Source organism: Oncorhynchus kisutch, linkage group LG17 (assembly GCF_002021735.2).
Source record: "Oncorhynchus kisutch isolate 150728-3 linkage group LG17, Okis_V2, whole genome shotgun sequence".
In the NCBI taxonomy this organism is placed as follows: Eukaryota; Metazoa; Chordata; class Actinopteri; order Salmoniformes; family Salmonidae; genus Oncorhynchus; species Oncorhynchus kisutch.
The window spans coordinates 71,024,662-71,047,810 of NC_034190.2; the positions used below are offsets into that span (position 1 = coordinate 71,024,662).

The 23,149-nt window shown below is 45.1% G+C and overlaps 1 protein-coding gene across 2 annotated transcripts in view; it reads right to left on the reverse strand.

Annotated features, from left to right (window-relative positions):
• Positions 1–18,329, reverse strand: part of LOC109907050 (membrane-associated guanylate kinase, WW and PDZ domain-containing protein 3) — a 242,719-nt gene extending 224,390 nt beyond the window's left edge. For both annotated transcript variants that reach the window (XM_031794498.1, XM_031794499.1), the window contains exon 1: positions 17,034–18,329. In XM_031794498.1, coding sequence (XP_031650358.1) covers positions 17,034–17,340 — 307 coding nt within the window. In that variant the 5' untranslated portion in view covers positions 17,341–18,329. The remainder of the gene's footprint in view (positions 1–17,033) is intronic.
• Between the last annotated feature and the right edge of the window lie 4,820 nt (positions 18,330–23,149).

Sequence of the window (23,149 nt, forward strand, 5' to 3'; positions counted from 1 at the left end):
GCCAATATCCAGGAGTGGGACAACATTCCACAGCCTGATCAACTCTATGTGGAGGAGACATGTTGCGCTGCATGACTCAAATGGAGGTTACACCAGATACTGACTACTTTTCTGATCCACTCCCCTACCTTTTTTTAAAAGATGTCTGACCAACAGATGCACATCTGTATTCCCAGTCATATGAAATCCTTAGATTAGGGTCTAAATAATTCATTTCATTTGACGGATTTCCTTAAATGAACTGTAACTCAGTAGAATCTTTGAAATTGTTGTATGAATATTTTTGTTCAGCATAGAAACTACTATTATTCTAAGGATTAAAGACAAACAGCAAGGAAACTAAGGAGACCCTTTTACACGGAAGTAGAAGATCTCACGTACTCCTCACAGCTCCAAATGGAAACAACGTGAGCTGGCAGCCAGAACAAAAACACCTGTTGGTAACAATACACTCCTCGTGTTGAGAGTACAACTTCCCATCTGCACACCGTGTTTCGTTCTCACCATCAAACTCTACATAACTACATTCCTTACATGACTCAAATTTCATACAAATATTAACCTAGTCTTTTACACAATATGCAAGGGAGACAAATTTTTACAAATATTGGGGAGCGACTTATGTCACTAAACTATGAAACATTGTGTTTTGTCATGCCAATGTTATATATATCTATGCAATGTTTAAAATCACTTGATATATTAAATAATTCCACAGTACAGACAGAACTGTAGCGCTTGTTCTTTGAGTGGGACACATTTTAACTGCTTATGTAAAGCAGTTTGACAGAAAATCCTTTTTGAAGCACTTGTTGAAAATCGCCTTTGGAGAACTCACCGTCAGGAACTGACAGATCCATTTCTTGTGACACATTGTTGCTGATAAAAGTTCATTGAAGGCAGTTTTACATATGGTGCTGCTTAGAGCATGTTCTCTCAGCTTGGAATTGACATAATCCTATCTCAGGAAATAAGGTGAGCAGAGACACAATGATCAAGAGGAGGGAACATGGTTCTCTTGGGACAACCATGGGTCCAGTCAACGGTCACAGGTTGTCAGTTGGTGTGTGAGAATTCAGACTGGTCAACCCAGCTGAAAGATCCATACTCACAGTGAAGGAGAGATGACGAGATGCGGTCTGAAGAAAGGTGCATGAGAGAGGAACAGTTCTCATTTTGTGCCATTTTACACCGAGGCAATCAGTGATCCGGATCCCACTTTCTCCTGCATGAAAAGTACTGAATGATTACTGGTAATGGCTACTCCAGCAGTCACATAATCACAGGGATAATACAGAGAGCCACCATTCATCTTCTTACAAAGACCAATCCAGTTGAAATGGCCAATCTCAAAAGGACCCTTAGAGGCCCCGTACTGAGGGGTGCTAGTGAAGTTCAACTGAGCATGAGCTACACAGAGGCCATGCATTTTATATAATCCGATAAAAGCACAAGGCTGCATCCTCCTTTCAGGAGCAAACAATTTGCAATTCACCATGAGGGGTGTGCCTGTTAGTGAAGAACGGGAAATGACAATCGTGGACTGAATAAAGAGGATGCATGTGCTTTTGCAAAATAATACCACCGACCGAATAGACATGCAGTCTTTATATCTGAAGGATCATGATGGTGGACAACATGTCAATGAAATATGAGAAAGAAACACTTTACAACGACCAGTAGATAGCGTGTGTCCTTCACATAGAGATCGGTTTCCATGCTATGGATGCTGGTTAAGCCAGCTTAGGTTTGCTATCTAACAGCTTATTGATCGAACCAAACAAGCAAGACCTACCAAGTTGCCTGAGCAGAAATTTCTGGCATTCTTGAATTCTGATGAGGACACTTATCTAGAGCATAGTATACTGCGATAGGCCAATCCAATATCGTGACAGGGTTTAAAAATGTATCTTTCATCAGGGCACAATTCAAATTTGAAATAGACTCCAGCCAGGTAACCCTGTAGAGATTGATAATAATGAATCGTTGTTCAGTTTTCCTTTCTCTGAACGTCAGTGCTAGTTTATGTGTCTCAAGTGCATTAAATATTATCCACTGTATTTGCCCCCTCTACGCACACACAACTTTACTTTAAATTCAGTGGGCGCAATATCCAGATACACCCCCCTCAAAGTTCCCATGGTAGGCACTGGGCACAAATCGGAGCGGACAACAGCTGTGGCCACAGAACAATAACTGACTGACTGGCTGGCTGAGTGGGTGGGTGATTTGAAGGTAGGCTGGTGTGGCCCAAATAAATTCAAGGTGGAGTGGCAGTGCCAAACAGCTGGAGTGGGTTGAGCTGGCAGCCTGGCACAGACCCCAGGGGCAATTGAGCGAGGCCTATCAGGGCAGTGGACCAATGTGCCACCATGGCCCTGCCAGGCCTGAGACTAACACATCCAGGAAGAGAAAAGCAGCAAGCCCAAGAGAACACAAAGACAGCAGTTGGCCTCTCTCCCCCTCTTGAATCCAAGAAGGCGTAGCAGTCAGACGTCGTGTCGTATCCCTTGTATATATCATTTTTTCAAACATTTTTCTTCGCATATCTTTTAAAACATTTTGCTAAACCTCAACATCTAAATACTCTCCTGCAACCCGCCTCACCAAATGTAGCGTGGATCTGCTTTTTTTTTCTAAAGTATTTATATTTACTTCAGATCCGGAACCCCTCAACTGAAGCTAGCCAGCTAACTACCAGCTATCAGTCAGCAAACCATTACTAGCGGTCATCAGCTAACCTTTAGCTCGGAAAGCTCTCGCCAGTTCGAACACCGCGACTCTAACCAGAGCATAATGGACCTATTATTTTTATCCACGGATTCCCACCACAAACAGAACATTTTCATCTGGATCTTCACAACTAGCTAACTGCAACCCCGGATGACTACTCCTGGCTAGCATTTCCATCCACTTAGCTTGAAGCTAGCCCGGCCAGAGCTCCTGTGCTACCGCCGAAGCATACTCCTGGGCTACAATATCCGGACCCACAACCGGTCTATCGATGTCACCGCATGAAGAGGCATAAACAGACTTAACCCCATCGCGACGTCCCCCAAAGGCTAACTTTCTAGCCCTTGCTATCTGCTTGCTTGCTAATTCGGCCTGCTAACTGCTAGTTTGTTTAGCCCCGGTCTGGTAACTGCTAGCTTGTTTAGCCCCAGCCTACTAACTGTTAGCACAGGCCTACTAACTGTCTGAATCGCTACGTCCCCAGCCAGCCCAACCACTCACTGGACCCATATTTACTTTCAATCTCTTTTCGATTTTTAATTAGATTATACCTTCCGGTAACCTGCCTCACCCAATGTGATACGGAATCGCTATTATTTTTTATTTTTAGAACACATTCAAGAACCTCCAGAAGCTAACCAGCTACAAGCTATTTAGTCATTGTTAGCGGCTTTTACCTTCTGCACGGCCAGCCAGTTTTTTTTTTTTTTTTTGCCTGGATAACACTCACCAGTCGAGCTTCCCTGTCCCATCCACCGCTGCCCCCTGGACACTGATCACTTGGCTACATAGCTGATGCCTGCTGGACTGTCCATAAATCACGGTACTCCATTCTGCTTGTTTATGTTTTATCTGTCGGCCCCAGCCGCACTCCGGCTCTGTGTGTAGTTAATCTGACCCTCTCTGCCTAGTCAACGCCATTTTACCTGCTGTTGTTGTGCTAGCTGATTAGCTGTTGTCTCACCTACTGTTTTAGCTAGCTCTCCCAATCAACACCTGTGATTACTGTATGCCTCGCTGTATGACTCTCTCAAATGTCAATATGCCTTGTATACAGTTGTTCAGGTTAGTTATCATTGTTTAAGTTTACAATGGAGCCCCTAGTTCCACTCTTCATACCCCTGATACCTCCTTTGTCCCACCTCCCACACATGCGGTGACCTCACCCATTACAACCAGCATGGCCAGAGATACAACCTCTCTCATCACCCAGTACCTGGGCTTACCTCCGCTGTACCCGCACCCCACCATACCCCCGTCTGCGCATTATGCCCTGAATATATTCTACCATGCCCAGAAATCTGCTGCTTTTATTCTTTGTCCCCAACGCTCTAGGCGGCCAGTTTTGATAGCCTTTAGCCGCACCCTCATACTACTCCTCCTCCTCTGTTCCGCAGGTGATGTAGAGGTAAACCCAGGCCCTGCATGTCCCCAGGCACCCTCATTTGTTGACTTCTGTGATCGAAAAAGCCTTGGTTTCATGCATGTCAACATCAGAAGCCTCCTCCCTAAGTTTTACTCACTGCTTTAGCACTCTGCTAACCCTGATGTCCTTGCCGTGTCTGAATCCTGGCTCAGGAAGGCCACCAAAAATTCAGAGATTTCCATACCCAACTATAACATTTTCCATCAAGATAGAACTGCCAAAGGGGGAGGAGTTGCAGTCTACTGCAGAGATAGCCTGCAAAGTAATGTCATACTTTCCAGGAACATAACCAAACAGTTCGAACTACTAATTTTAAAAATAACTCTCCAGAAATAAGTCTCTCACTGTTGCCGCCTGCTACCGACCCCCCTCAGCTCCCAGCTGTGCCCTGGACACCATTTGTGAATTGATTGCCCCCCATCTAGCTTCAGAGTTTGTTCTGTTAGGTGACCTAAACTGGGATATGCTTAACACCCCGGCAGTCCTACAATCTAAACTAGATGTCCTCAGTCCTCAATCTCACAAATCATCAAGGAACCCACCAGGTACATCCCTAAATCTGTAAACAAGGGCACCCTCATAGATGTCATCCTGACCAACTGGCCCTCCAAATACACCTCCGCTGTCTTCAACCAGGATCTCAGCGATCACTGCCTCATTGCCTGTATCCGCAGTCAAACGACCACCCCTCATCACTGTCAAACGCTCCCTAAAACACTTCTGTGAGCAGGCCTTTCTAAATCGACCTGGCCCGGGTATCCTGGAAGGATATTGACCTCATCCAGTCAGTTGAGGATGCCTGGTCATTCTTTAAAAGAAACTTCCTCACTATTTTAGATAAGCATGCTCCGTTCAAAAAATGCAGAACTAAGAACAGATATAACCCTTGGTTCACTCCAGACCTGACTGCCCTCGATCAGCACAAAATCATCCTGTGGCGGACTGCAATAGCATCAAACAGTCCCCGCAATATGCAACTGTTCAGGGAAGTCAGGAACCAATACACGCAGTCAGTCAGGAAAGCAAAGGCCAGCTTCTTCTGGCAGAAATTTGCATCCTGTAGCTCTAACTCCAAAAAGTTCTGGGACACTGAAGTCCATGTGCAGCCGTCTTCACATCGACCTGGCCAAGGCTTTCGACTCTGTCAATCACCATATTGGGGCGGCAGGGTAGCCTAGTGGTTAGAGCGTTGGACTAGTAACCGGAAGGTTGCAAGTTCAAACCCCCAAGCTGACAAGGTTCAAATCTGTCGTTCTGCCCCTGAACAGGCAGTTAACCCACTGTTCCTAGGCAGTCATCGTAAATAAGAATTTGTTCTTAACTGACTTGCCTAGTTAAATAAAGGTAAAATAAATAAAAAATTAATCGGCAGACTCAGTAGCCTCGGATTTTCTGATGACTGCCTTGCCTGGTTCACCAACTACTTTGCAGACAGAGTTCAGTGTGTCAAATCGGAGGGCATGCTGTCCGGTCCTCTGGCAGTCTATGGGGGTGCCACAGGGTTCAATTCTCAGGCCGACTCTTCTCTGTATATATCAATGATGTTGCTCTTGCTGCGGGAGATTCCCTGATCCACCTCTACGCAGACGACACCATTCTGTATACTTCCGGCCCGTCCTTGGACACTGTGCTATCTAACCTCCAAACGAGCTTCAATGCCATACAACACTCCTTCCATGGCCTCCAACTGCTCTTAAACGCTAGTAAAACCAAATGCATGCTTTTCAACCGTTTGCTGCCTGCACCTGCACGCCCGACTAGCATCACCACCCTGGATGGTTCAGACCTTGAATATGTGGACATCTATAAGTACCTAGGTGTCTGGCTAGACTAAACTTTCCTTCCAGACTCATATCAAACATCTCCAATCTAAAATCAAATCTAGAGTCTGCTTTCTATTCCGCAACAAAGCCTCCTTCACTCACGCCGCCAAACTTACCCTAGTAAAACTGACTATCCTACCGATCCGACGATGTCATCTACAAAATAGCTTCCAACACTCTACTCAGCAAACTGGATGCAGTTTATCACAGTGCCATCCATTTTGTTACTAAAGCACCTTATACCACCCACCACTGCGACCTGTATGCTCTAGTCGGCTGGCCCTCGCTACATATTCGTCGCCAGACCCACTGGCTCCAGGTCATCTACAAGTCCATGCTAGGTAAAGCTCCTCCTCATCTCAGTTCACTGGTCACGATGGCAACACCCACCCGTAGCACGCGCTCCAGCAGGTGTATCTCACTGATCATCCCTAAAGCCAACACCTCATTTGGCCGCCTTTCCTTCCAGTTCTCTGCTGCCTGTGACTCGAACGAATTGCAAAAAAAAGAAATTTTTTTACTGAAGTTGGAGACGTTTTATCTCCCTCACCAATTTCAAACATCTGCTATCTGAGCAGCTAACCGATCGCTGCAGATGTACATAGTCCATTGGTAAATAGCCCACCCAATTTTACCTACCTCATCCCCATACTGTTTTTATTTATTTACTTTTCTGCACACCAATATCTCTACCTGTACATGACCATCTGATCATTTATCACTCCAGTGTTAATCTGCAAAATTGTAATTATTCACCTACCTCCTCATGCCTTTTGCACACAATGTATATAGACTCTTTCTACTGTGTTATTGACTTGTTAATTGTTTACTCCATGTGTAACTCGGTTGTCTGTTCACACTGCTATGCTTTATCTTGGCCAGGTCGCAGTTGTAAATGAGAACTTGTTCAACTAGCCTACCTGGTTAAATAAAAGGTGAAAAAACCAGGGAAAAGGACAAAGAAAAAAACAAAAGTGCTGTAAAAATACAATCAGCAAGGCCAAACACCAGTGTTGCCACAGAACAGAGTGGTAACTAAGGAACATTTTTGGATATCTGAATGATTACAGAGGGAATGAGAATCAATTACCTCAACATTAAACCCCAGCCTGCAGGAATAAAGCAACAAATCCCATCGTTCTGATTGCACTTCTCCTCAAAAGGCCACTAGAACTGAAGAAACAATCCCAGTTTCTCATTCTTAAGCACGTGGACACACTGGCAGCTCACAAGGAGGACAGAGTTAATTGCAGACAAAGATTCCAAAAAGCCAACTGCCTGTTCTCTAGCGGTGGAGTGTCGAGCGGAGGGGAGAGTTACTCAGGCTAGGAAGGAATAATAACAGGTCTTCTAGTAACACAGGAGGCACAGACACTAGTACCACACACAGTGTACAAACAGAAAAGCAACACCAATCTTAGTCACAGCCTCTAGCTCTCCATACTTCACTTTGTTTATTTGCATTTCTGATCCCTTTAATCTCTGCATCTCTTCAGCAGAAAATGTTCTGGCCAGGAGATTGTGGGCAGAGATGCCAGCTTCCACTCCTCCCCTTGCCCCTCGGTGCCTCTTCATTGTACAATGGCATCTTGTAGTCTTCCCAAGCTGTACTCTTAAAGAGCTTACCATTACTCCTTAAGGCCCAAGGACATTGTTATTTTCAGAGGCAGACTTTTGACTGTCAGACAAAACCTCCATCTAAAAACGTGAATCGATTCTCAAACTACAATATGGTTCCAGAAACATAAAGCCATTTACTTTCATGTCAGTTCAAAATAATTTTACAAATGCTAAATACACAGTTTTTTCCTGCTTTATCACAAAGCCGACAGTATTTTTCAGTGACAACATTTCTGGAGGCCTTCTTCCATTTCAAACAGGTGTTGGAGCATGCTAGAACGCTAATGAGCACAGGTGGTCCCTCTGTCGTCCATCCATCTTCTGTAAACACAGGTGGTCCCTCTGTCGTCCATCCATCTTCTGTAAACACCCGATGTAACATGGAAATATGTCAGTGTGGGAACACTAACCTAAAAACGGTTTGTATCAATTTAACCTTCTGTTTTTGGAAATGTCTCACTGATATGAAAGAAAGTGTTTATGCTTCCAAAATCATAACGCAAGTGATGCGAGTTAATCTTCAAACGGAACATCGGGGCTCTTAACAAAACTCCCCCGTACAGAAGACGCAATCCTCCAATGACTCGTGTAATAAAACGGAATAGAGTCATAGTCAAGGGCTAGGGCTAGGGCGGCCGCCCCTGTGCACACACCATCCAATCTTCCCTTCTCTCTCTCCCTCCTTTCCATATCTCCCGTCAAGCCATCAGCATTTAGCTGCTTATCAGTGTGTCCGTGACAGGGATCATTAAACTGCACAGGGGAATGACAGACAGCATGTTCATTTAAGGCTGAAGGGAGAGAAAGGGAAACATCTCCCAAGGTGACTATTTATCTGTCCCAAGATGCATTGCCTGAACAGCTGCATTATATTCTCAGGCCATTGACTCGTACACTTTAGCGTTAAGCTGGGGGTTAATATTCCTTGTGACAGCATGTGTTTGGCACATGTATTTTTTGTAATGTCAGTTGAATTGACTCAAATCATAGCACATATTGGTGGGTACACTTGATGCTTTAATTTAATTAATTAAAGCTGGAAGCTTCCGGTTTCATCTTGCATTGTAAAAGTGTTGTAGCCCATACAGACATCAGAGGCGGCTGGTGGGATGAGCTATAGGAGGATGGGCTCATTGTAATGGCTGGAATGGAATCAATGGAATGGTATCAAACATAGTTTGCAAACAGTTTCAATTTCTACATGCTTTGTTGCATTCGTCAAGTGTTCAACTTCTGTGGGGACTGGGGAGCTACTGGAGCCCAAACAGCTACAACAATGAATGAGTAAGTGAAGCAGGCACTTTGTGATGGAAGGGACTGAGCTGATCCTCTCAATCACATGATACACATTTGACAGAAGTACTGAAAGTAAAATTCTAGTACCAAACAGTTTTTAATTTTAAGTACCAACGTTCCAGTATACTGTGCAACACTAGTGCGTGATGTTATTTATACTGACAACATCTTATCTCTAGGGGAATAAACAATAGCCATGATGTCTCTGCCTGGTGGTACACCACCGAATTGAACAGTACAGCACTTCCACAGGTAACTATGTACTTGGAGACCACAGGAGGTTGGTGGCACCTTAAAATGGGGAGGAATGGTCCGTGGTAATGGCTGGAGCGGAATCGTATGAAATATGTCAAAAATGGGTTCCATGTGTTTGATGCCATTCCGTCCTTCCCTCAGCAGCCTTCACTGCTTGAGACATGGCTTCTACCGCCGAGGCCGACACTACACTGTCAAACAACCACTGTCAGAGGAGGGTGCAGGAGTGAAAGCAGCACACACCTGTCTAAAAACGTGATGCATCTCCTTCCCTTAGATAATGACGCAATGAGAAGAGATCAGTCATCATTGTTGCTGGCCATATTCATTACCAGGCAGACTGTCTCGGCCGTGACATCCAGAGCCGCAACAATAAAACTGGGATAAATAACCAGCGCCAGGCACTCTCCAGTTGGCGGGTCGTCACGAGTAATTATTAAGAGTCCACTCTGTCAGACAAACAGGCAGCAGTGCAACTCATTTCAAACACTCACAGCTGTGATGGGAGCGACAAGTGTTGGCCAAACAGAGACTGGCACCACCTCTTGAAGTCTTCCCTGGTTCCCTCAACCCCTCTCTCAGGAAGACAGGAGGAGTAGAGTGTTTGTGTCTCCCTCACGCTCCACAGTGTGAGAACGAAGGAGTGGGAGAGGGGTGGTGCTGCAAATCAGATCTCTGGAGAATGTTTAAAAACTTCAGTAACCACAAAAAAGTTTAAGCCATCTTCGGAGATGTTTGTGAAGTTAAGCATTTCTCTAGGCATTGTGAGAACTGATCTGCAAAGCTTGACTGCAATATAGTGAACCTGGGAAAGCAATTACAATAAAGACAATCTGGAAGTCAGCCCATATAACCACCTTAGTGCTGAGTGAGAGCTGCTGCAGGAGTGGGCCGTGCCAGGGGTGAAAGAAGGAGAGAGGCGGAGAGGAGAAGACAGACACTTTAGTATTCACAGCAGCTGCTTCTGTCTGGGGCCTCAGCGCACCCATCCGCTCCCTCCCTCCCTCCCTCCCTCCCTCTTCCACTACTTCCCCACTGACGGCCTTGCTGGCGGCCGGGATAGAGGGTGATAGGGTTGGGGTCAGGTCTGTGATTTGCTCTCTCACGCGCACACACAAACAAAGACAAGAGAACTCAAGGTGTTCCATCTGTATTTTGAATGCAGTGTGTAACCAATGAAAGGAAGTTGGGGAGGCTTATTTCCCTTATAAGCAGGCCAGGGAGAATCTAACAATGCCATTAAAATTACTTTAACAATTGCAGTCCATGGTCTATAATCATGATGAGCTAAGAGATAAGCCCCCCCTCTATGTGACAGGTCGGTTGTCATTGATTGAGCCCCTCTGCTCCATGCCATGCATGACAGAAGTAGGACGTTGTGACCTCTGCCTCGCTTCTGTTCTGGGTAGGGCACCACCCGAGGCAAGGCTATGCCCCCTCCCCTCTCAGAGTGACAGTGTCACAAAATTAATTGTACACAGCTGGCTTCTCCATGGGACATTCTTTGAATATGAGTTTTTACCTGAAAAAAAAAGAAAAGAGCAAGCGATAGAGAAAGAACACTTATTAGATTTTCTCAGGGACTGTTGTGGCATGTGGGGAACACAGTTGATTATAGCTGGAGAGAAAAGGGGGAAAAACAGGATGGAAGACATGTAATGTGGTTGCTGTCAGTGTTCCACAACACACATTTATGGGAAACCAACACTAGTCATTTACAGAGTTGGACCTTCTGTATACTGGACTCCCTGACGGACCGCCCCCAGGTGGTAAGGGTAGGTAACAACACATCCACCACACTGATCCTCAACACAGGGGGGGCCCTCAGGGATGTGTGCTCAGTCTCCTCCTGTACTCTGTTCACGCATGACCAGGCACGACTCCAACACCATGATCAAGATTGCAGATAACACAGTGGTAGGCCTGATCCCTGACAACAACGAGACAGCCTATAGGGAGGAGGTCAGAGACCTGGCCGTGTGGTGCAAGGACAACAACCTCACCCTCAACGTGATCAAGACAAAAGGAGATGATTGTGGACTACAGGAAGAGGACAGAGCATGTCCCAATTCTTGGTGATGTGGACACCAAAGCCCAAGCACACTAAGACAGTCGTGAAGAGGGCAAGACAAAGCCTATTCCCCCTCAGGAGACTGAAAAGATTTGGCATGGTTCCTCAGATCCTCAAAAGGTTCTACAGCTGCATTATGGAGAGCATCACTGCCTGGTATGGCAACTGCTCGGCCTCCGACCGCAAGGCACTAGAGGGTAGTGCAACTCCAGGCACCCTAGACTGTTCTCTCAGCTACCGCATGGCAAACGGTACCAGAGTGCCAATTCTAGGTCCAGGTAGCTTCTAAACTTCTAACCCCAAGCCATAAGACTCCTGAACAGATAATTAAAGGGCTACCCAGACCCCTCTTACACTGCTGCTACTCTATTATCTATGCATAGTCACTTTAATAACTACATGAACATATTACCCCGACTAACCGGTGTCCCCGCACATTGACTCTGTACCAGTACCCCCTGTATATAGCCTCGCTACTGTTATTTTACTGCTGCTCTTTAATTATGATACTTTTATTTTCTATTTTTACTTTAGTCATTTTTCTTAAAACTGCATTGTTGGTTAAAGGCTTGTAAGTAAGCATTTCGCTGTAAGGTCTACACCTGTTGTATTTGGCGCATGTGAGAAATACAATTCGTAAGTTTGTAAGTGTAGTTTATTGCAACTTTTTCTGGTAGTGGTGGTCTAGTTCAGTGAAATTGTGTGGGCTGGGATACTGTTCTACCCAAAAACACATGCTGAAATGTTTGGTGAAAAAGGAATTTCTTTCCAGTGTACAGAGAATAATCGCTTAGAATTCAGAGAGACAACTTTGTCCAACAATGCAGAAATGTGTTCATAAGAGCATTGGACAGAAGCTATAAAGGTTGTTATACCTTCAGCTAGTTAAAATAACCACCCCCATTTGATGTAGATCTGTCCTTGTCCATTAATGTTCTGTATTATGTCATGTGTGGATCCCAGGAAGAATAGCTGCTGCTTTTGCAACAGCTAATGGGGATCCTAATAAAATACAAATATCATAAGCACTGCGAGACAAACCACATTAAAACACCATATGCTGCAGCAGTACTCTGCTAGGCAGGAGATGGTAAAACCAGTGTGAATTGGTTCTCTCATTAACAGTTCTATCATATCAAGACAAGGCAGTGCTGTTTAATACACGCGCCTAACTGTAAAATACTAAGAAATAAAACATAGCTTTCTAGCCCACTTCAATCTGAGGTAACCAGCAGATTCCATAACTTCCTTCCTTTAATGGACAGAAGACATTAAAACGGTGAATGCAATTTACTTTTATTGCCCACTTTGTCTCAATTTTGGTTGTACAAAATTACACATTTCCAGACCACCTACATTTACTGTATTAGGAATTTCCCCGGCCTAAAAACTGAGTGCTATGTTGCCATTCTACCTTAGCAGGGCGAGCTGAGGGCGACTAAACTGCTATCCATTAACTACAGCCTAACGAGGCCACAACAAGCACAGAACAGATCACCGAAGACAACATCAGTAATCAATGGCACACCCAGTCCATTATCTAAGCTTCATAGGGGATCTAAACACCCTACCATATCCTTCTACAGCGTACCCTTGCTTCAAGGTAGTCTTCTACCAAGGTTGAGAACTGATACTGAATACTGTTTGTTGGCGTGGGAGGTCCACGGGTGGCTATGGATCATTTTGTTGGATTCCTCATGTCTTACCCATTGTTCGGTCCAAATTGAATGTTAATTACTATATTTATTGACGATTATATGAACCCTATAAATAAATAAAAATATGGCCAATTTGGGTGAAATCAATTTAGCCTAATTTCTCAGAAATCAAATTATATTTAAACAAAAGTGTTTAAGGAATACTAATCTAATCAGTTTCTAACTACAGAACATTAAAATCAAAATCACAGATGGAGTATATCAAAATCCTCTGTGCAATACTGCAGTCATTCATTGTAGGCACAAATGCAATCCATCAAATTCAATCAAATGTATTTATAAAGCCCTTTTTACATCAGCCGATGTCAAAGTGCTATACAGAGACCCAGCCCAAAACAGCTAGATGTAGAAGCACTGTTGCTAGAAAGGCAGAAACCTAGGAAGAAACCTAGAGAGGAACCACGACAACTCACCTGCCATTAGAGAACACTTAAGTTTCAGGTCTCTTGTTACATACTGCCTGCCAACAAATGGACTGTGTTGCCATGGTTACCACTCACCACACTACAGAATGACAGCCCCTGAAGCAAACACCTGTTGATTGTAGCCTATAGCCTTATAAGTCTACCCTGGCCTCTCAGGACTATAGATTACAGTAGTAACACCAGCACAGCAGATTGGGGATTTAAAGCTGTGATTGAATGCATTAGACTTGGACTCACTTCAAGGCTGCAGGCCTGGCTCTGCTCTGGCACCATAAACAAACTCCAGCTAAGTGTTACTTCAAAATGCTCCTTCACTCAGACCATGGCGGCATCCCAGATGGCAGCCTAATCCTTACATAGTGCCCTACAAAAAAAGTGTGACTAATCACAAAGTGGCTGGCATAGAAGGCATCCCTGGCCACGTCCTCAGAGTGTGTTGACCAGCTAGCAGGCGTCTTCAGCCTGTCTTTGTCCCAGGTGTCTCTGTAGTCCCCACCTGCTTTAAAGAAGACCACCATCGTCCCAGTGCAAAAGGGTTGTGTTTCGGAGGACGCATGGCTTTCGACCTTCGTCTCTCCCGAGCCTGTACGGGAGTTGTAGCGATGAGACAAGATAGTAACTACTAACAATTGGATACCACGCAATAAAACTTGTCCTCAATGTTTGGGGCGAATCCAATACGCCTCATTACCGGCTTTGCACAACACTGACAAGTTTGCTAAGGACACCATGGTTTTAGGCCTGATAACCAACTATGACGAATCAGCCTATAAGGATGAGGTATGTGAACTGGCATTGTGGTGTCATGAGAACAACCTCTCCCTCAACATCAGCAAAACAAAGGAGTTGATTGTTGATGTCAGGAAGCAGAGGAGGGAACATAGTGTTTTCCCATTCGCGCAGGCTGTAGGCTAATCAGTTCCAGACCATTTAAAACCAGCTACTTTTCCACCTCATAGGCTACTATTCATTTAAAAGTTTCAATTTGCTAGTCCGCCTCTCACGAGAATAAACAATATACAACTTCTAGATATTTATTGATAGGACAGGCAACTGTCAGTCACAAAGCGAGCAATGACAGGGAAACGCAGTCTGCTGTCTGTACCGTGTCCCGGTTCAGTTTGTGTGCCCTGTGATTGGTTGCGGTCCAAAAAAAAAATTTTTTTACATGGAGGGAGAGAGCATGATGCTAGTAAATTTGCAATGTCCCATGTATGTGGTAACAATGAGTCAAAATCCACAAATCCACAATTTAGTCCAATTATTGTTCTGACACATTGATCTATTTTCTTTCGTATAGCAAGCCACGTGGCGTTGTGGCGCATAGTAGGCTATTTACTGTACATTGATTGACAACTGAACACCATGTGTTGTCTAGTTTATAAAAAGGTGTCGAACTAACAATAAAGTTGATCCCTTTGCCATTCCTAAATCATGCCATGTGGTTATGTCCATGGTATCGCATTGGGACAAGTAAACCAAAGGATTTTCTAGGATGTCGGGCTTGCCAGACAGTGGTGCTAAAATGAGTGCCTTGTCTCGTCAGTCAGTGTAGCCTACCGAATCGCATCGGTAGCCGTTCATTTGGCTCCCTAATTTGCATAAACTACTGGTAGGCCTAGGCTTTTTGACAACCATATGCAGATAAATTATGAAAACATTCAATGAAGATCACTGCAGGAACAATATTAGCATTGGAGAGCCTCCTTCTAGTACAAATAATAATTAGGGCCCTCACGGAATCCAAAAAGTAAAACGGAATTCAACAATTTAAAAAATCTATTGATCTTAGTAGGGAAACAACTAAATGTATCAAGCCCAAGTTTATCATAAGACATGAGCAGAATGCAACACTGATTATATTTCCTGTAACCTTCAGCGGCAAGAATGCCCCATCTGTGCATGTGTCCACCAGTTTCTGCTCACTCCATCATTGTTTAGTTTTTTTTATTGCACATGTGATTAGCCTCACACTTGAATTGAGCTCATAAGCAGTCTCTTGATGTGGTTAAAGCATTGTTGTGGACTTAGAAAATGGGGATGTTCTATTATTTATTTTTTAATTTACAGTGAAAACATGAAAAAACCAGAGACAGTTTGATAGAAACTGTCTCCGAGCCTGTCGGTATCTACAAGTGTTTTTTCTAGTGATAAATTAAATAATTCACCAGAGAAATTAAGTCAAGAACTATGTGGAAGGCTGGGCTGAAGGGAGTTGTAAGCAAATAGTCAACCTAGTTCAGCACAGAAACTGTGATAATTAAATACAATGACCATAATCCATAGCGCTTTTTGTTTACGCCTGCTACGTTAGATACAGACTGCATGAGAGAAGAATGTACACAATGAGAGAGTGGGATTAAGACAGTACGTGAAAGTATGCTTTATCTACTTTGAAGAACTTGTAAAATGATTATCAGACAGCTTTGTAGCATATTTAGGCAGGCTAGCCTTGCTAAATGGGATGACTAAAGACAGCACAGTATGGGGAGCACAGAGAACATTGTCTGGCTGGTTGCTATTGCCTGAGCAGAGATGAGATGACTTAAGGCACCACAGGAGGTTGTGGAGGGGAGGACGGCTCATAATGTCTGGAACGATGTAAATGGAATGGCATCAAACACCTGTAAACAATGTGTTATGGTATTAAATGCACATTCCACCCATTCCGCTCCAGTCATTATCATGAGCGAATTCTCCCCAGTTAAGGCACCACCAAACTCCCGTCACCTGGTTGCCTGGGTCTTAACTGAAAGGATTTTTATTTTATAGCAGACATTAGGCCCTCCCGCCATGGAATGACTAAGGAAGTAAAATAAAGTCTATGCATGAAAACAGGTTAGATGAGGGAGCAGAATAATGAGATTTGACTAAATCAGTAACTACACGACATGGAGAAGATGTAGGCTATTGAAGAGAATGCAAGGATGCTGTGTATCAAGAACAGGACAGACGAAGGTTGAGGGAGAAAGATGGACAACGTCGGTCTATCCAAAACAAAGGATTACATTACACGCAGATTTGATAGAGAGGATTCAAGCTAAAGGAATGTACAAGTTATGTTGAACTACAAAAATCTTAGCACCACTATTCTATAGCAGACTATAAATCCCCTGCTGGCATAAGTCATCATGGGCGAGTCGGAGACAGTCACAATCCACAACCCCCCCACACACCTGATCCTCTCACTACCCTAGGGGGCCTGGGTCTCAGCTGCAATGATGCAGCCATCTACAAGCTTGTCTTATTTATGCCATTCCAACCACAGACATCAGTGTGCCGTGTTTCTGAGCCCAGTCAACCTCACAGCCGTGACCCAGGCCATTCACTGCCCATGGCACATAAGGCCTACACCTAAAGTACAGCACAGAGAGGGAGTGAGTGACATTAAGAGAGGCTTCTGGGAATTATGTGGGTGACTATAAGGGGTCAGGGTTAAATAGAACGCATGTTGTCACTGCAGTGCTCATGTATGTGACCTGTGGAATCCATTTGGTTTTGTATGATAACCAATGTCCCCTGCCTTTTCTCAGACCAGGACCACGCTTGGATTATGAATTCAGTATGCCATAGTATGAAGCTGACGTCTAATGATAAAATGCCTAACATTGGAAAGTATAGCAGGCTACAAAACCTCAACGGTAAGAGCGCAAACACTTGACATACCTGGTTTGACGGTCTTGATACGGATGGGCTCCCGAAAGTGGCGGATGACAGCAAGGGTGTCTCGGTTGGTCAGGCCACTGACAGGGGTGCCGTTCACTTCCAGAAGCACGTCCCCGCTGTTCGGTAACCTCCCGACGTGACAGACCACCGCCTCGGTAATCACCTGTCCCAGGTTCGGGAAGTAGCCTAGCTCCGCTCCCCCTAGTACCTCCACAACCGAGCCGAACTCCCCGGCGTTCCCCCATGACACGGCGCACTCCTGGACTTTGCCTGACCAGTGCTTCTTCTTCTTCAGCGTTTTGGACATGTTTAACCCCTCGTGTAATCCTTGAGAGTCCCAGACACTGGTTGTTTGAGAGACGAGACAAGCAGCAATTCTCCTAAAACGCTATCACTCAAAATATTATTTTTGCACCGAGATGAGACAATCTGCTCACTGTAGTTGTAATCCATTCCTTGAGCAACTGTCATTTCGAAGCATTATCCGTATGAACATCCCGTACATTGAATGACTGGAACGTCACCCGAGTGTCTGCAATTCAATAGACTGTAGCGCGCGAGTATCTGCGTCAGTGTTATCGCAGGGGGCGAGATCAATCGCGGGGTAGCTTGGGTTCTAACTCGCGCTAAATTCTTGAGTGGTTGGGCAATGAAGCTCTACTTCTGAATCAGTAACCTACTTCACTTTCAGTGAATCGGTCTGAAACGGTTGTCTAATAGTCTATTGTGCACAACAGCCAATAAGTAAATGTTGTACTGCTCCGTAGTTGAGCCTATGATACGCTACTCACATAGCCTAAACTCCACTTGAGACAGAGTCGATGTATCAATTTGATGAACATATCCTCGAACTACTATATCGTTGAATTGAGCACAAACAACTGTTGCCCGAATATAGCCTACAATTATTTTTCAAAAATTAGCCAGGTCCCAGCTTAGTTCCGCGCACCTGTTCTACATCCTCAACCTTGATATCAGCGACGCAATCCTTATCCTTAGAAACTGACAAACATACCTGGCCCCAGCAGCGAATAGATTCGCAGAACTCGCGTTGTGTAGTCTACTGCTGGCAACTTGCTCCTTATTCTTCAACCCTCGTAAACCCAGCTCAGAAGCGCGCGGTCTCGGCAGTTGTGACGCCTCTTGTAGTCTCGTCTCGGATTCAGCCCAGTGGCTCACACAGCGAGGTATATTTCTAAAGGCGCAACAGTCAGTGAAACCAACCATAATGTCCTAAACTTTTTTTTGCTCCTTCTTAACATGTTGATGTATTGCAGAAAAGCCCATCCAGCCTCAAATGACAGCTGGTGATTGGCTCCACCTCCAATCAGATCATGGGACAAGAGTAAAATATTGAAAATCAACCAATGGAAAATAATTGGGCGGGGCCTCCTCGCAGTCCCCTTTCCATGGACGTGGTTAATTTAGGTCGCCAAGCGTGCGGATAGACAGAGTTCTCAGTCGTTCTTTGGGAACGTTTTGGGACCCGGCACGCAAAGCAGGTAAATCGAGCGCGCCCAGTAGGTGAACTATTGCAACAATATCACATTCTTCTTGTAGCCTGCAGATGCGCGCAACTAAATTGCCCTTATACCTGTAACTACAAACTCCTCGGTAGATAACTGCACACTACACTCCTCGGTAGATAGTTATGTTACTGGTTTGTAATTGAATGGTACAAATTAGCAGTAATAAATTAAACAAGTCAGTGCAATTACAAATGCATTCGCTGAAGTTAATTCCACGTGGACTAATCACGGTTTTAATACTTTAGGGCCAACAGAAAAAGCCAATCTATTTTCTCTAGTCATCTATAGAGGGATGTCCAGTCATACTCATTGGGTCAATTATTGCGTGACTGTGCCATCTTGTGGTTAAATCATGTAGATCCTTAAAATGTGTATATGCACGAGGCCTATATTGACGAACAGTAAGCCTAGTTCTGATCAGAATATGTGAACGGAGCGTGCCCAATTTCACTGGAGCGCGGTTCCCAAATGTTGGACGCTCTAATAGCGCTCACTTCATGAGCTTAAAGCATGCCTACTTGTTTTTTTGTATTTCACCTTTATTTAACCAGGTAGGCTAATTGAGAACAAGTTCTCATTTACAACTGCGACCTGGCCAAGATAAAGCAAAGTGACACAAACAACAGTTACACATGGAATAAACAAACATACAGTCAATAATACAATAGAAAAAGTCGATATACAGTGTGTGCAAATGAGGTAGGATAAGGGAGGTAAGGCAATTGGCCATAGTGGCGAAATAATTACAATAGCAATTAAACACTGGAGTGATAGATGTGCAGAAGATGAATGTGCAAGTAGAGATACTGGGGTGCAAAATAAATAAATACAGTATGGGGATGAGGTAGTTGGATGGGCTATTTACAGATGGGTTATGTACAGATGCAGTGATCTGTGAGCTGCTCGGACAGCTGGTGCGTAAAGTTAGTGAGGGAGAGGGTTGGAGGGTGGCCAATGTGCGGGAGCACTGGTTGGTCGGCCCAATTGAGGTAGTATGTACATGAGTCTATAGTTAAAGTGACTATGCATATATGATAAACAGAGAGTAGCAGCAGCGTAAAAAGAGGGGTTGCGGGGGGGTGGCACACAATGCAAATAGTCCGGGTAGCCATTTGATTACCTGTTCAGGAGTCTTATGGCTTGGGGGTAAAAACTGTTGAGAAGCCTTTTTGTCCTAGACTTGGCACTCCGGTGCCGCTTGCCATGTGGTAGTAGAGGGAACAGTCTATGACTGGGGTGGCTGGGGTCTTTGACAATTGTTAGGGCCTTCCTCTGACACCACCTGGTGTGGAGGTCCTGGATGACAGGCAGCTTAGCCCCAGTGATGTACTGGGCCGTACGCACTGCCCTCTGTAGTGGCTTGCGGTCAGATGCTGAGCAATTGCCGTAGCAGGCAGTGATGCAACCATGCTCTCGATGTTGCAGCTGTAGAACCTTTTGAGGATCTCAGGACCCATGCCAAATCTATAGTTTCCTGAGGGGGAATAGGCATTGTCGTGCCCTCTTCACGACTGTCTTGGTGTGTTTGGACCACTCTAGTTTGTTGTTGATGTGGACAACAAGGAACTTGAAGCTCTCAACCTGCTCCACTACAGCCCTGTCAATGAGAATGGGGGCGTGCTCGGTCCTCCTTTTCCTGTAGTCCATGATAATCTCCTTTGTCTTGGATACGTTGAGGGACAGGTTGTTATTCTGGCACCACCCGGCCAGGTCTCTGACTTCCTCCCTATAGGCTCTCTCGTCGTTGTCTGTGATCAGGCCTACCACTGTTGTGTCATCTGCAAACTTAATGATGGTGTGGGAGTCGTGCCTGGCCATGCAGTGCTGGGTGAACAGGGAGTACAGGAGGGGACTGAGCACGCCCTCCTGGGGAGCTCCAGTGTTGAGGATCAGCGTGGCAGATGTGTTGCTACCTACCCTCACCACCTGGGGACGGCCCGTCAGGAAGTCCAGGATCCAGTTGCAGAGGGAGGTGTTTAGTCCCAGGATCCTTAGCTTAGTGATGAACTTTGAGGGTACTATGGTGTTGAACGCTGACCTGTAGGTAGTCAGTTTTACGAAGGTGTTTTGCAGCATGAGTGAAGGATGATTTGTTGCGAAATAGGAAGCCGATTCTAGATTTAATTTTGGATTGGAGATGCTTAATGTGAGGAGAGTTTACAGTCTAACCAGGCACCTAGGTATTTGTAGTTGTCCACATATTCTAAGTCAGAACCGTCCAGAGTAGTGATGCTGGACGGGCGGGCAGGTGTGGGCAGCGATCGGTTGAAGAGCATGCATTTAGTTTTACTCGCATTTAAGAGTACTTGGAGGCCACAGAAGGAGAGTTGTATGGCATTGAAGCTCGTCTAGAGGTTGGTTAACACAGATTCCAAAGAAGAGCCAGAAGTATACAGAATGGTGTCATCTTCGTAGATTTGGATCAGAGAATCACCAGCAGCAAGAGTGACATCATTGATGTATACATAGAAGAGAGTCGGCTGGATAATTGAACCCTGTGCACCCCCATAGAGACTGCCAGAGTTCCGGACAACAGGCCCTCCGATTTGACACACTGAACTCTATCTGAGAAGTAGTTGGTGAACCAGGCGAGACAGTCATTTGAGAAACCAAGGCTGTTGAGTCTGCCGATAAGAATGTGATGATTGACAGAGTCAAAAGCCTTGGCCATGTCGATGGCAGTTATGATGTCGTTTAGGTCCTTGAGCGTGGCTGAGGTGCACCCATCACCAGCTCGGAAACCAGATTGCATAGTGGAGAAGGTTCCCGTGGGATTCGAAATGGTCGGTGATCTGTTTGTTAACTTGGCTTTCTAAGACTTTAGAAAGGCATGGTGGGATAGATATAGGTCTGTAGCAGTTTGGGTCTAGAGTGTCTCCCCCTTTGAAAAGGGGGATGACCGCAGCAGCTTTCCAATCTTTGGGGATCTCAGACGATATGAAAGAGGTTGAACAGACTAGTAATAGGGGTTGCGGATATTTTTATGAAGAGAAGGTCCAGATTGTCTAGCCCGGCTGATTTGTAGGGGTCCAGATTTTGCAGCTCTTTCAGAATATCAGCCATCTGGATTTGGGTGAAGGAGCAATGGGGGAGGCTTGGGCGAGTTGCTGTGGGTAGTGCAGGGCTGTTGACCGGCGTAGGGGTAGCCAGGTGGAAAGCATGGCCAGCCGTAGAAAAATGCTTATTAAAATTCTCAATCATCATTGATTTATCGGTGACAGTGTTTCCTAGCCTCAGTGCAGTGGGCAGCTGGGAGGAGGTGCTCTTATTCTCCATGGACTTTAGTGTCCCAGAACTTTTTGGAGTTTGTGCTACAGGATGCAAATGAGGTCAATATCCTTCCAGGATACCAGGGCCAGGTCGATTAGAAAGGCCTGCTCGCTGAAGTGTTTTGGGGAGCGTTTGACAGTGATGCGGGATGGTCGTGATCGCTGAGATCCTGGTTGAAGACAGCAAAGTTGTATTTGGAGGGCACTTTGTTTAGGATGATATCTATGAGGGTGCCCGTGTTTACAGATTTGGGGTTGTACCTGGTAGGTTCATTGATAATTTGTGTGAGATTGAGGGCATCACGTTTAGATTGTAGGATGGCCGGGGTGTTAAGCATGTCCCAGTTTAGGTCACCTAACAGCACAAGCTCTGCAGATAGATGGGGTGGGGCAATCAATTCACATATGGTGTCCAGGGCACAGCTGGGGGCAGAAGATGGTCTATAGCAAGTGGCAATGGTGAGAAACTTGTTTCTGGAAAGGTGGATTTTTTTTTTTTAAGTAGAAGTTCAAATTGTCTGGGCACAGACCTGGATAGTAAGACATAACTCTGCAGGCTAACTCCGCCCCCTTTGGTAGTTCTATCTTGTCAGAAAATGTTATAGTTACGGATGGACATTTCAGGGTTTTTGGTGGTCTTCCTAAGCCAGGATTCAGATGCGGCTAGGACATCCAGGTTGGCAGTGAATAAAACAGACTTAGGGAGGAGGCTTCTAATGTTAACATGCATGAAATCAAGGCTGTTACGGTTACAGAAGTCAACAAATGATAGTGCATTGGAGTGGAGCTGGGCACTGCAGGACCTGGATTAAGCTCTACATCACCAGAGGAACATAGCAGGAGTAGGATAAGGGTACGGCTAAAGGCTATATAAACTGGTCGTCTAGTACGTTCGGAACAGAGAGTAAAAGGAGCAAGTTTCTGGGCAAGGTAGAATAGATTCAAGGCATAATGTACAGACAAAGGATGTGGTAGAATGTGAATACAGTGGAGGTAAACCTATGCATTGAGTGACGATGAGAGAGATATCATCTCTAGAAAGATCACTTAAACCAGGTGAGGTCACCGCATGTGTGGGAGGTGGAACTAAAGGGTTAGCTAAGGTGTACTGAGCTGGGCTAGAGACTCTACAATGCATATTGACATTAGGGAGAGGCATACGTAGCCGAGTGATCATAGGGGTCCAGTGAGTAGCTAGGCGAGCTGGAGACACTGCGATTCAGACAGCTAGCGGGCCAGGGCTAGCAAGATAGCAGAAGGGCCTTAGAGGGAGATCGTAACGGAAGAAATCTGTTGTATCCCCCTCGTGCGGTTACGT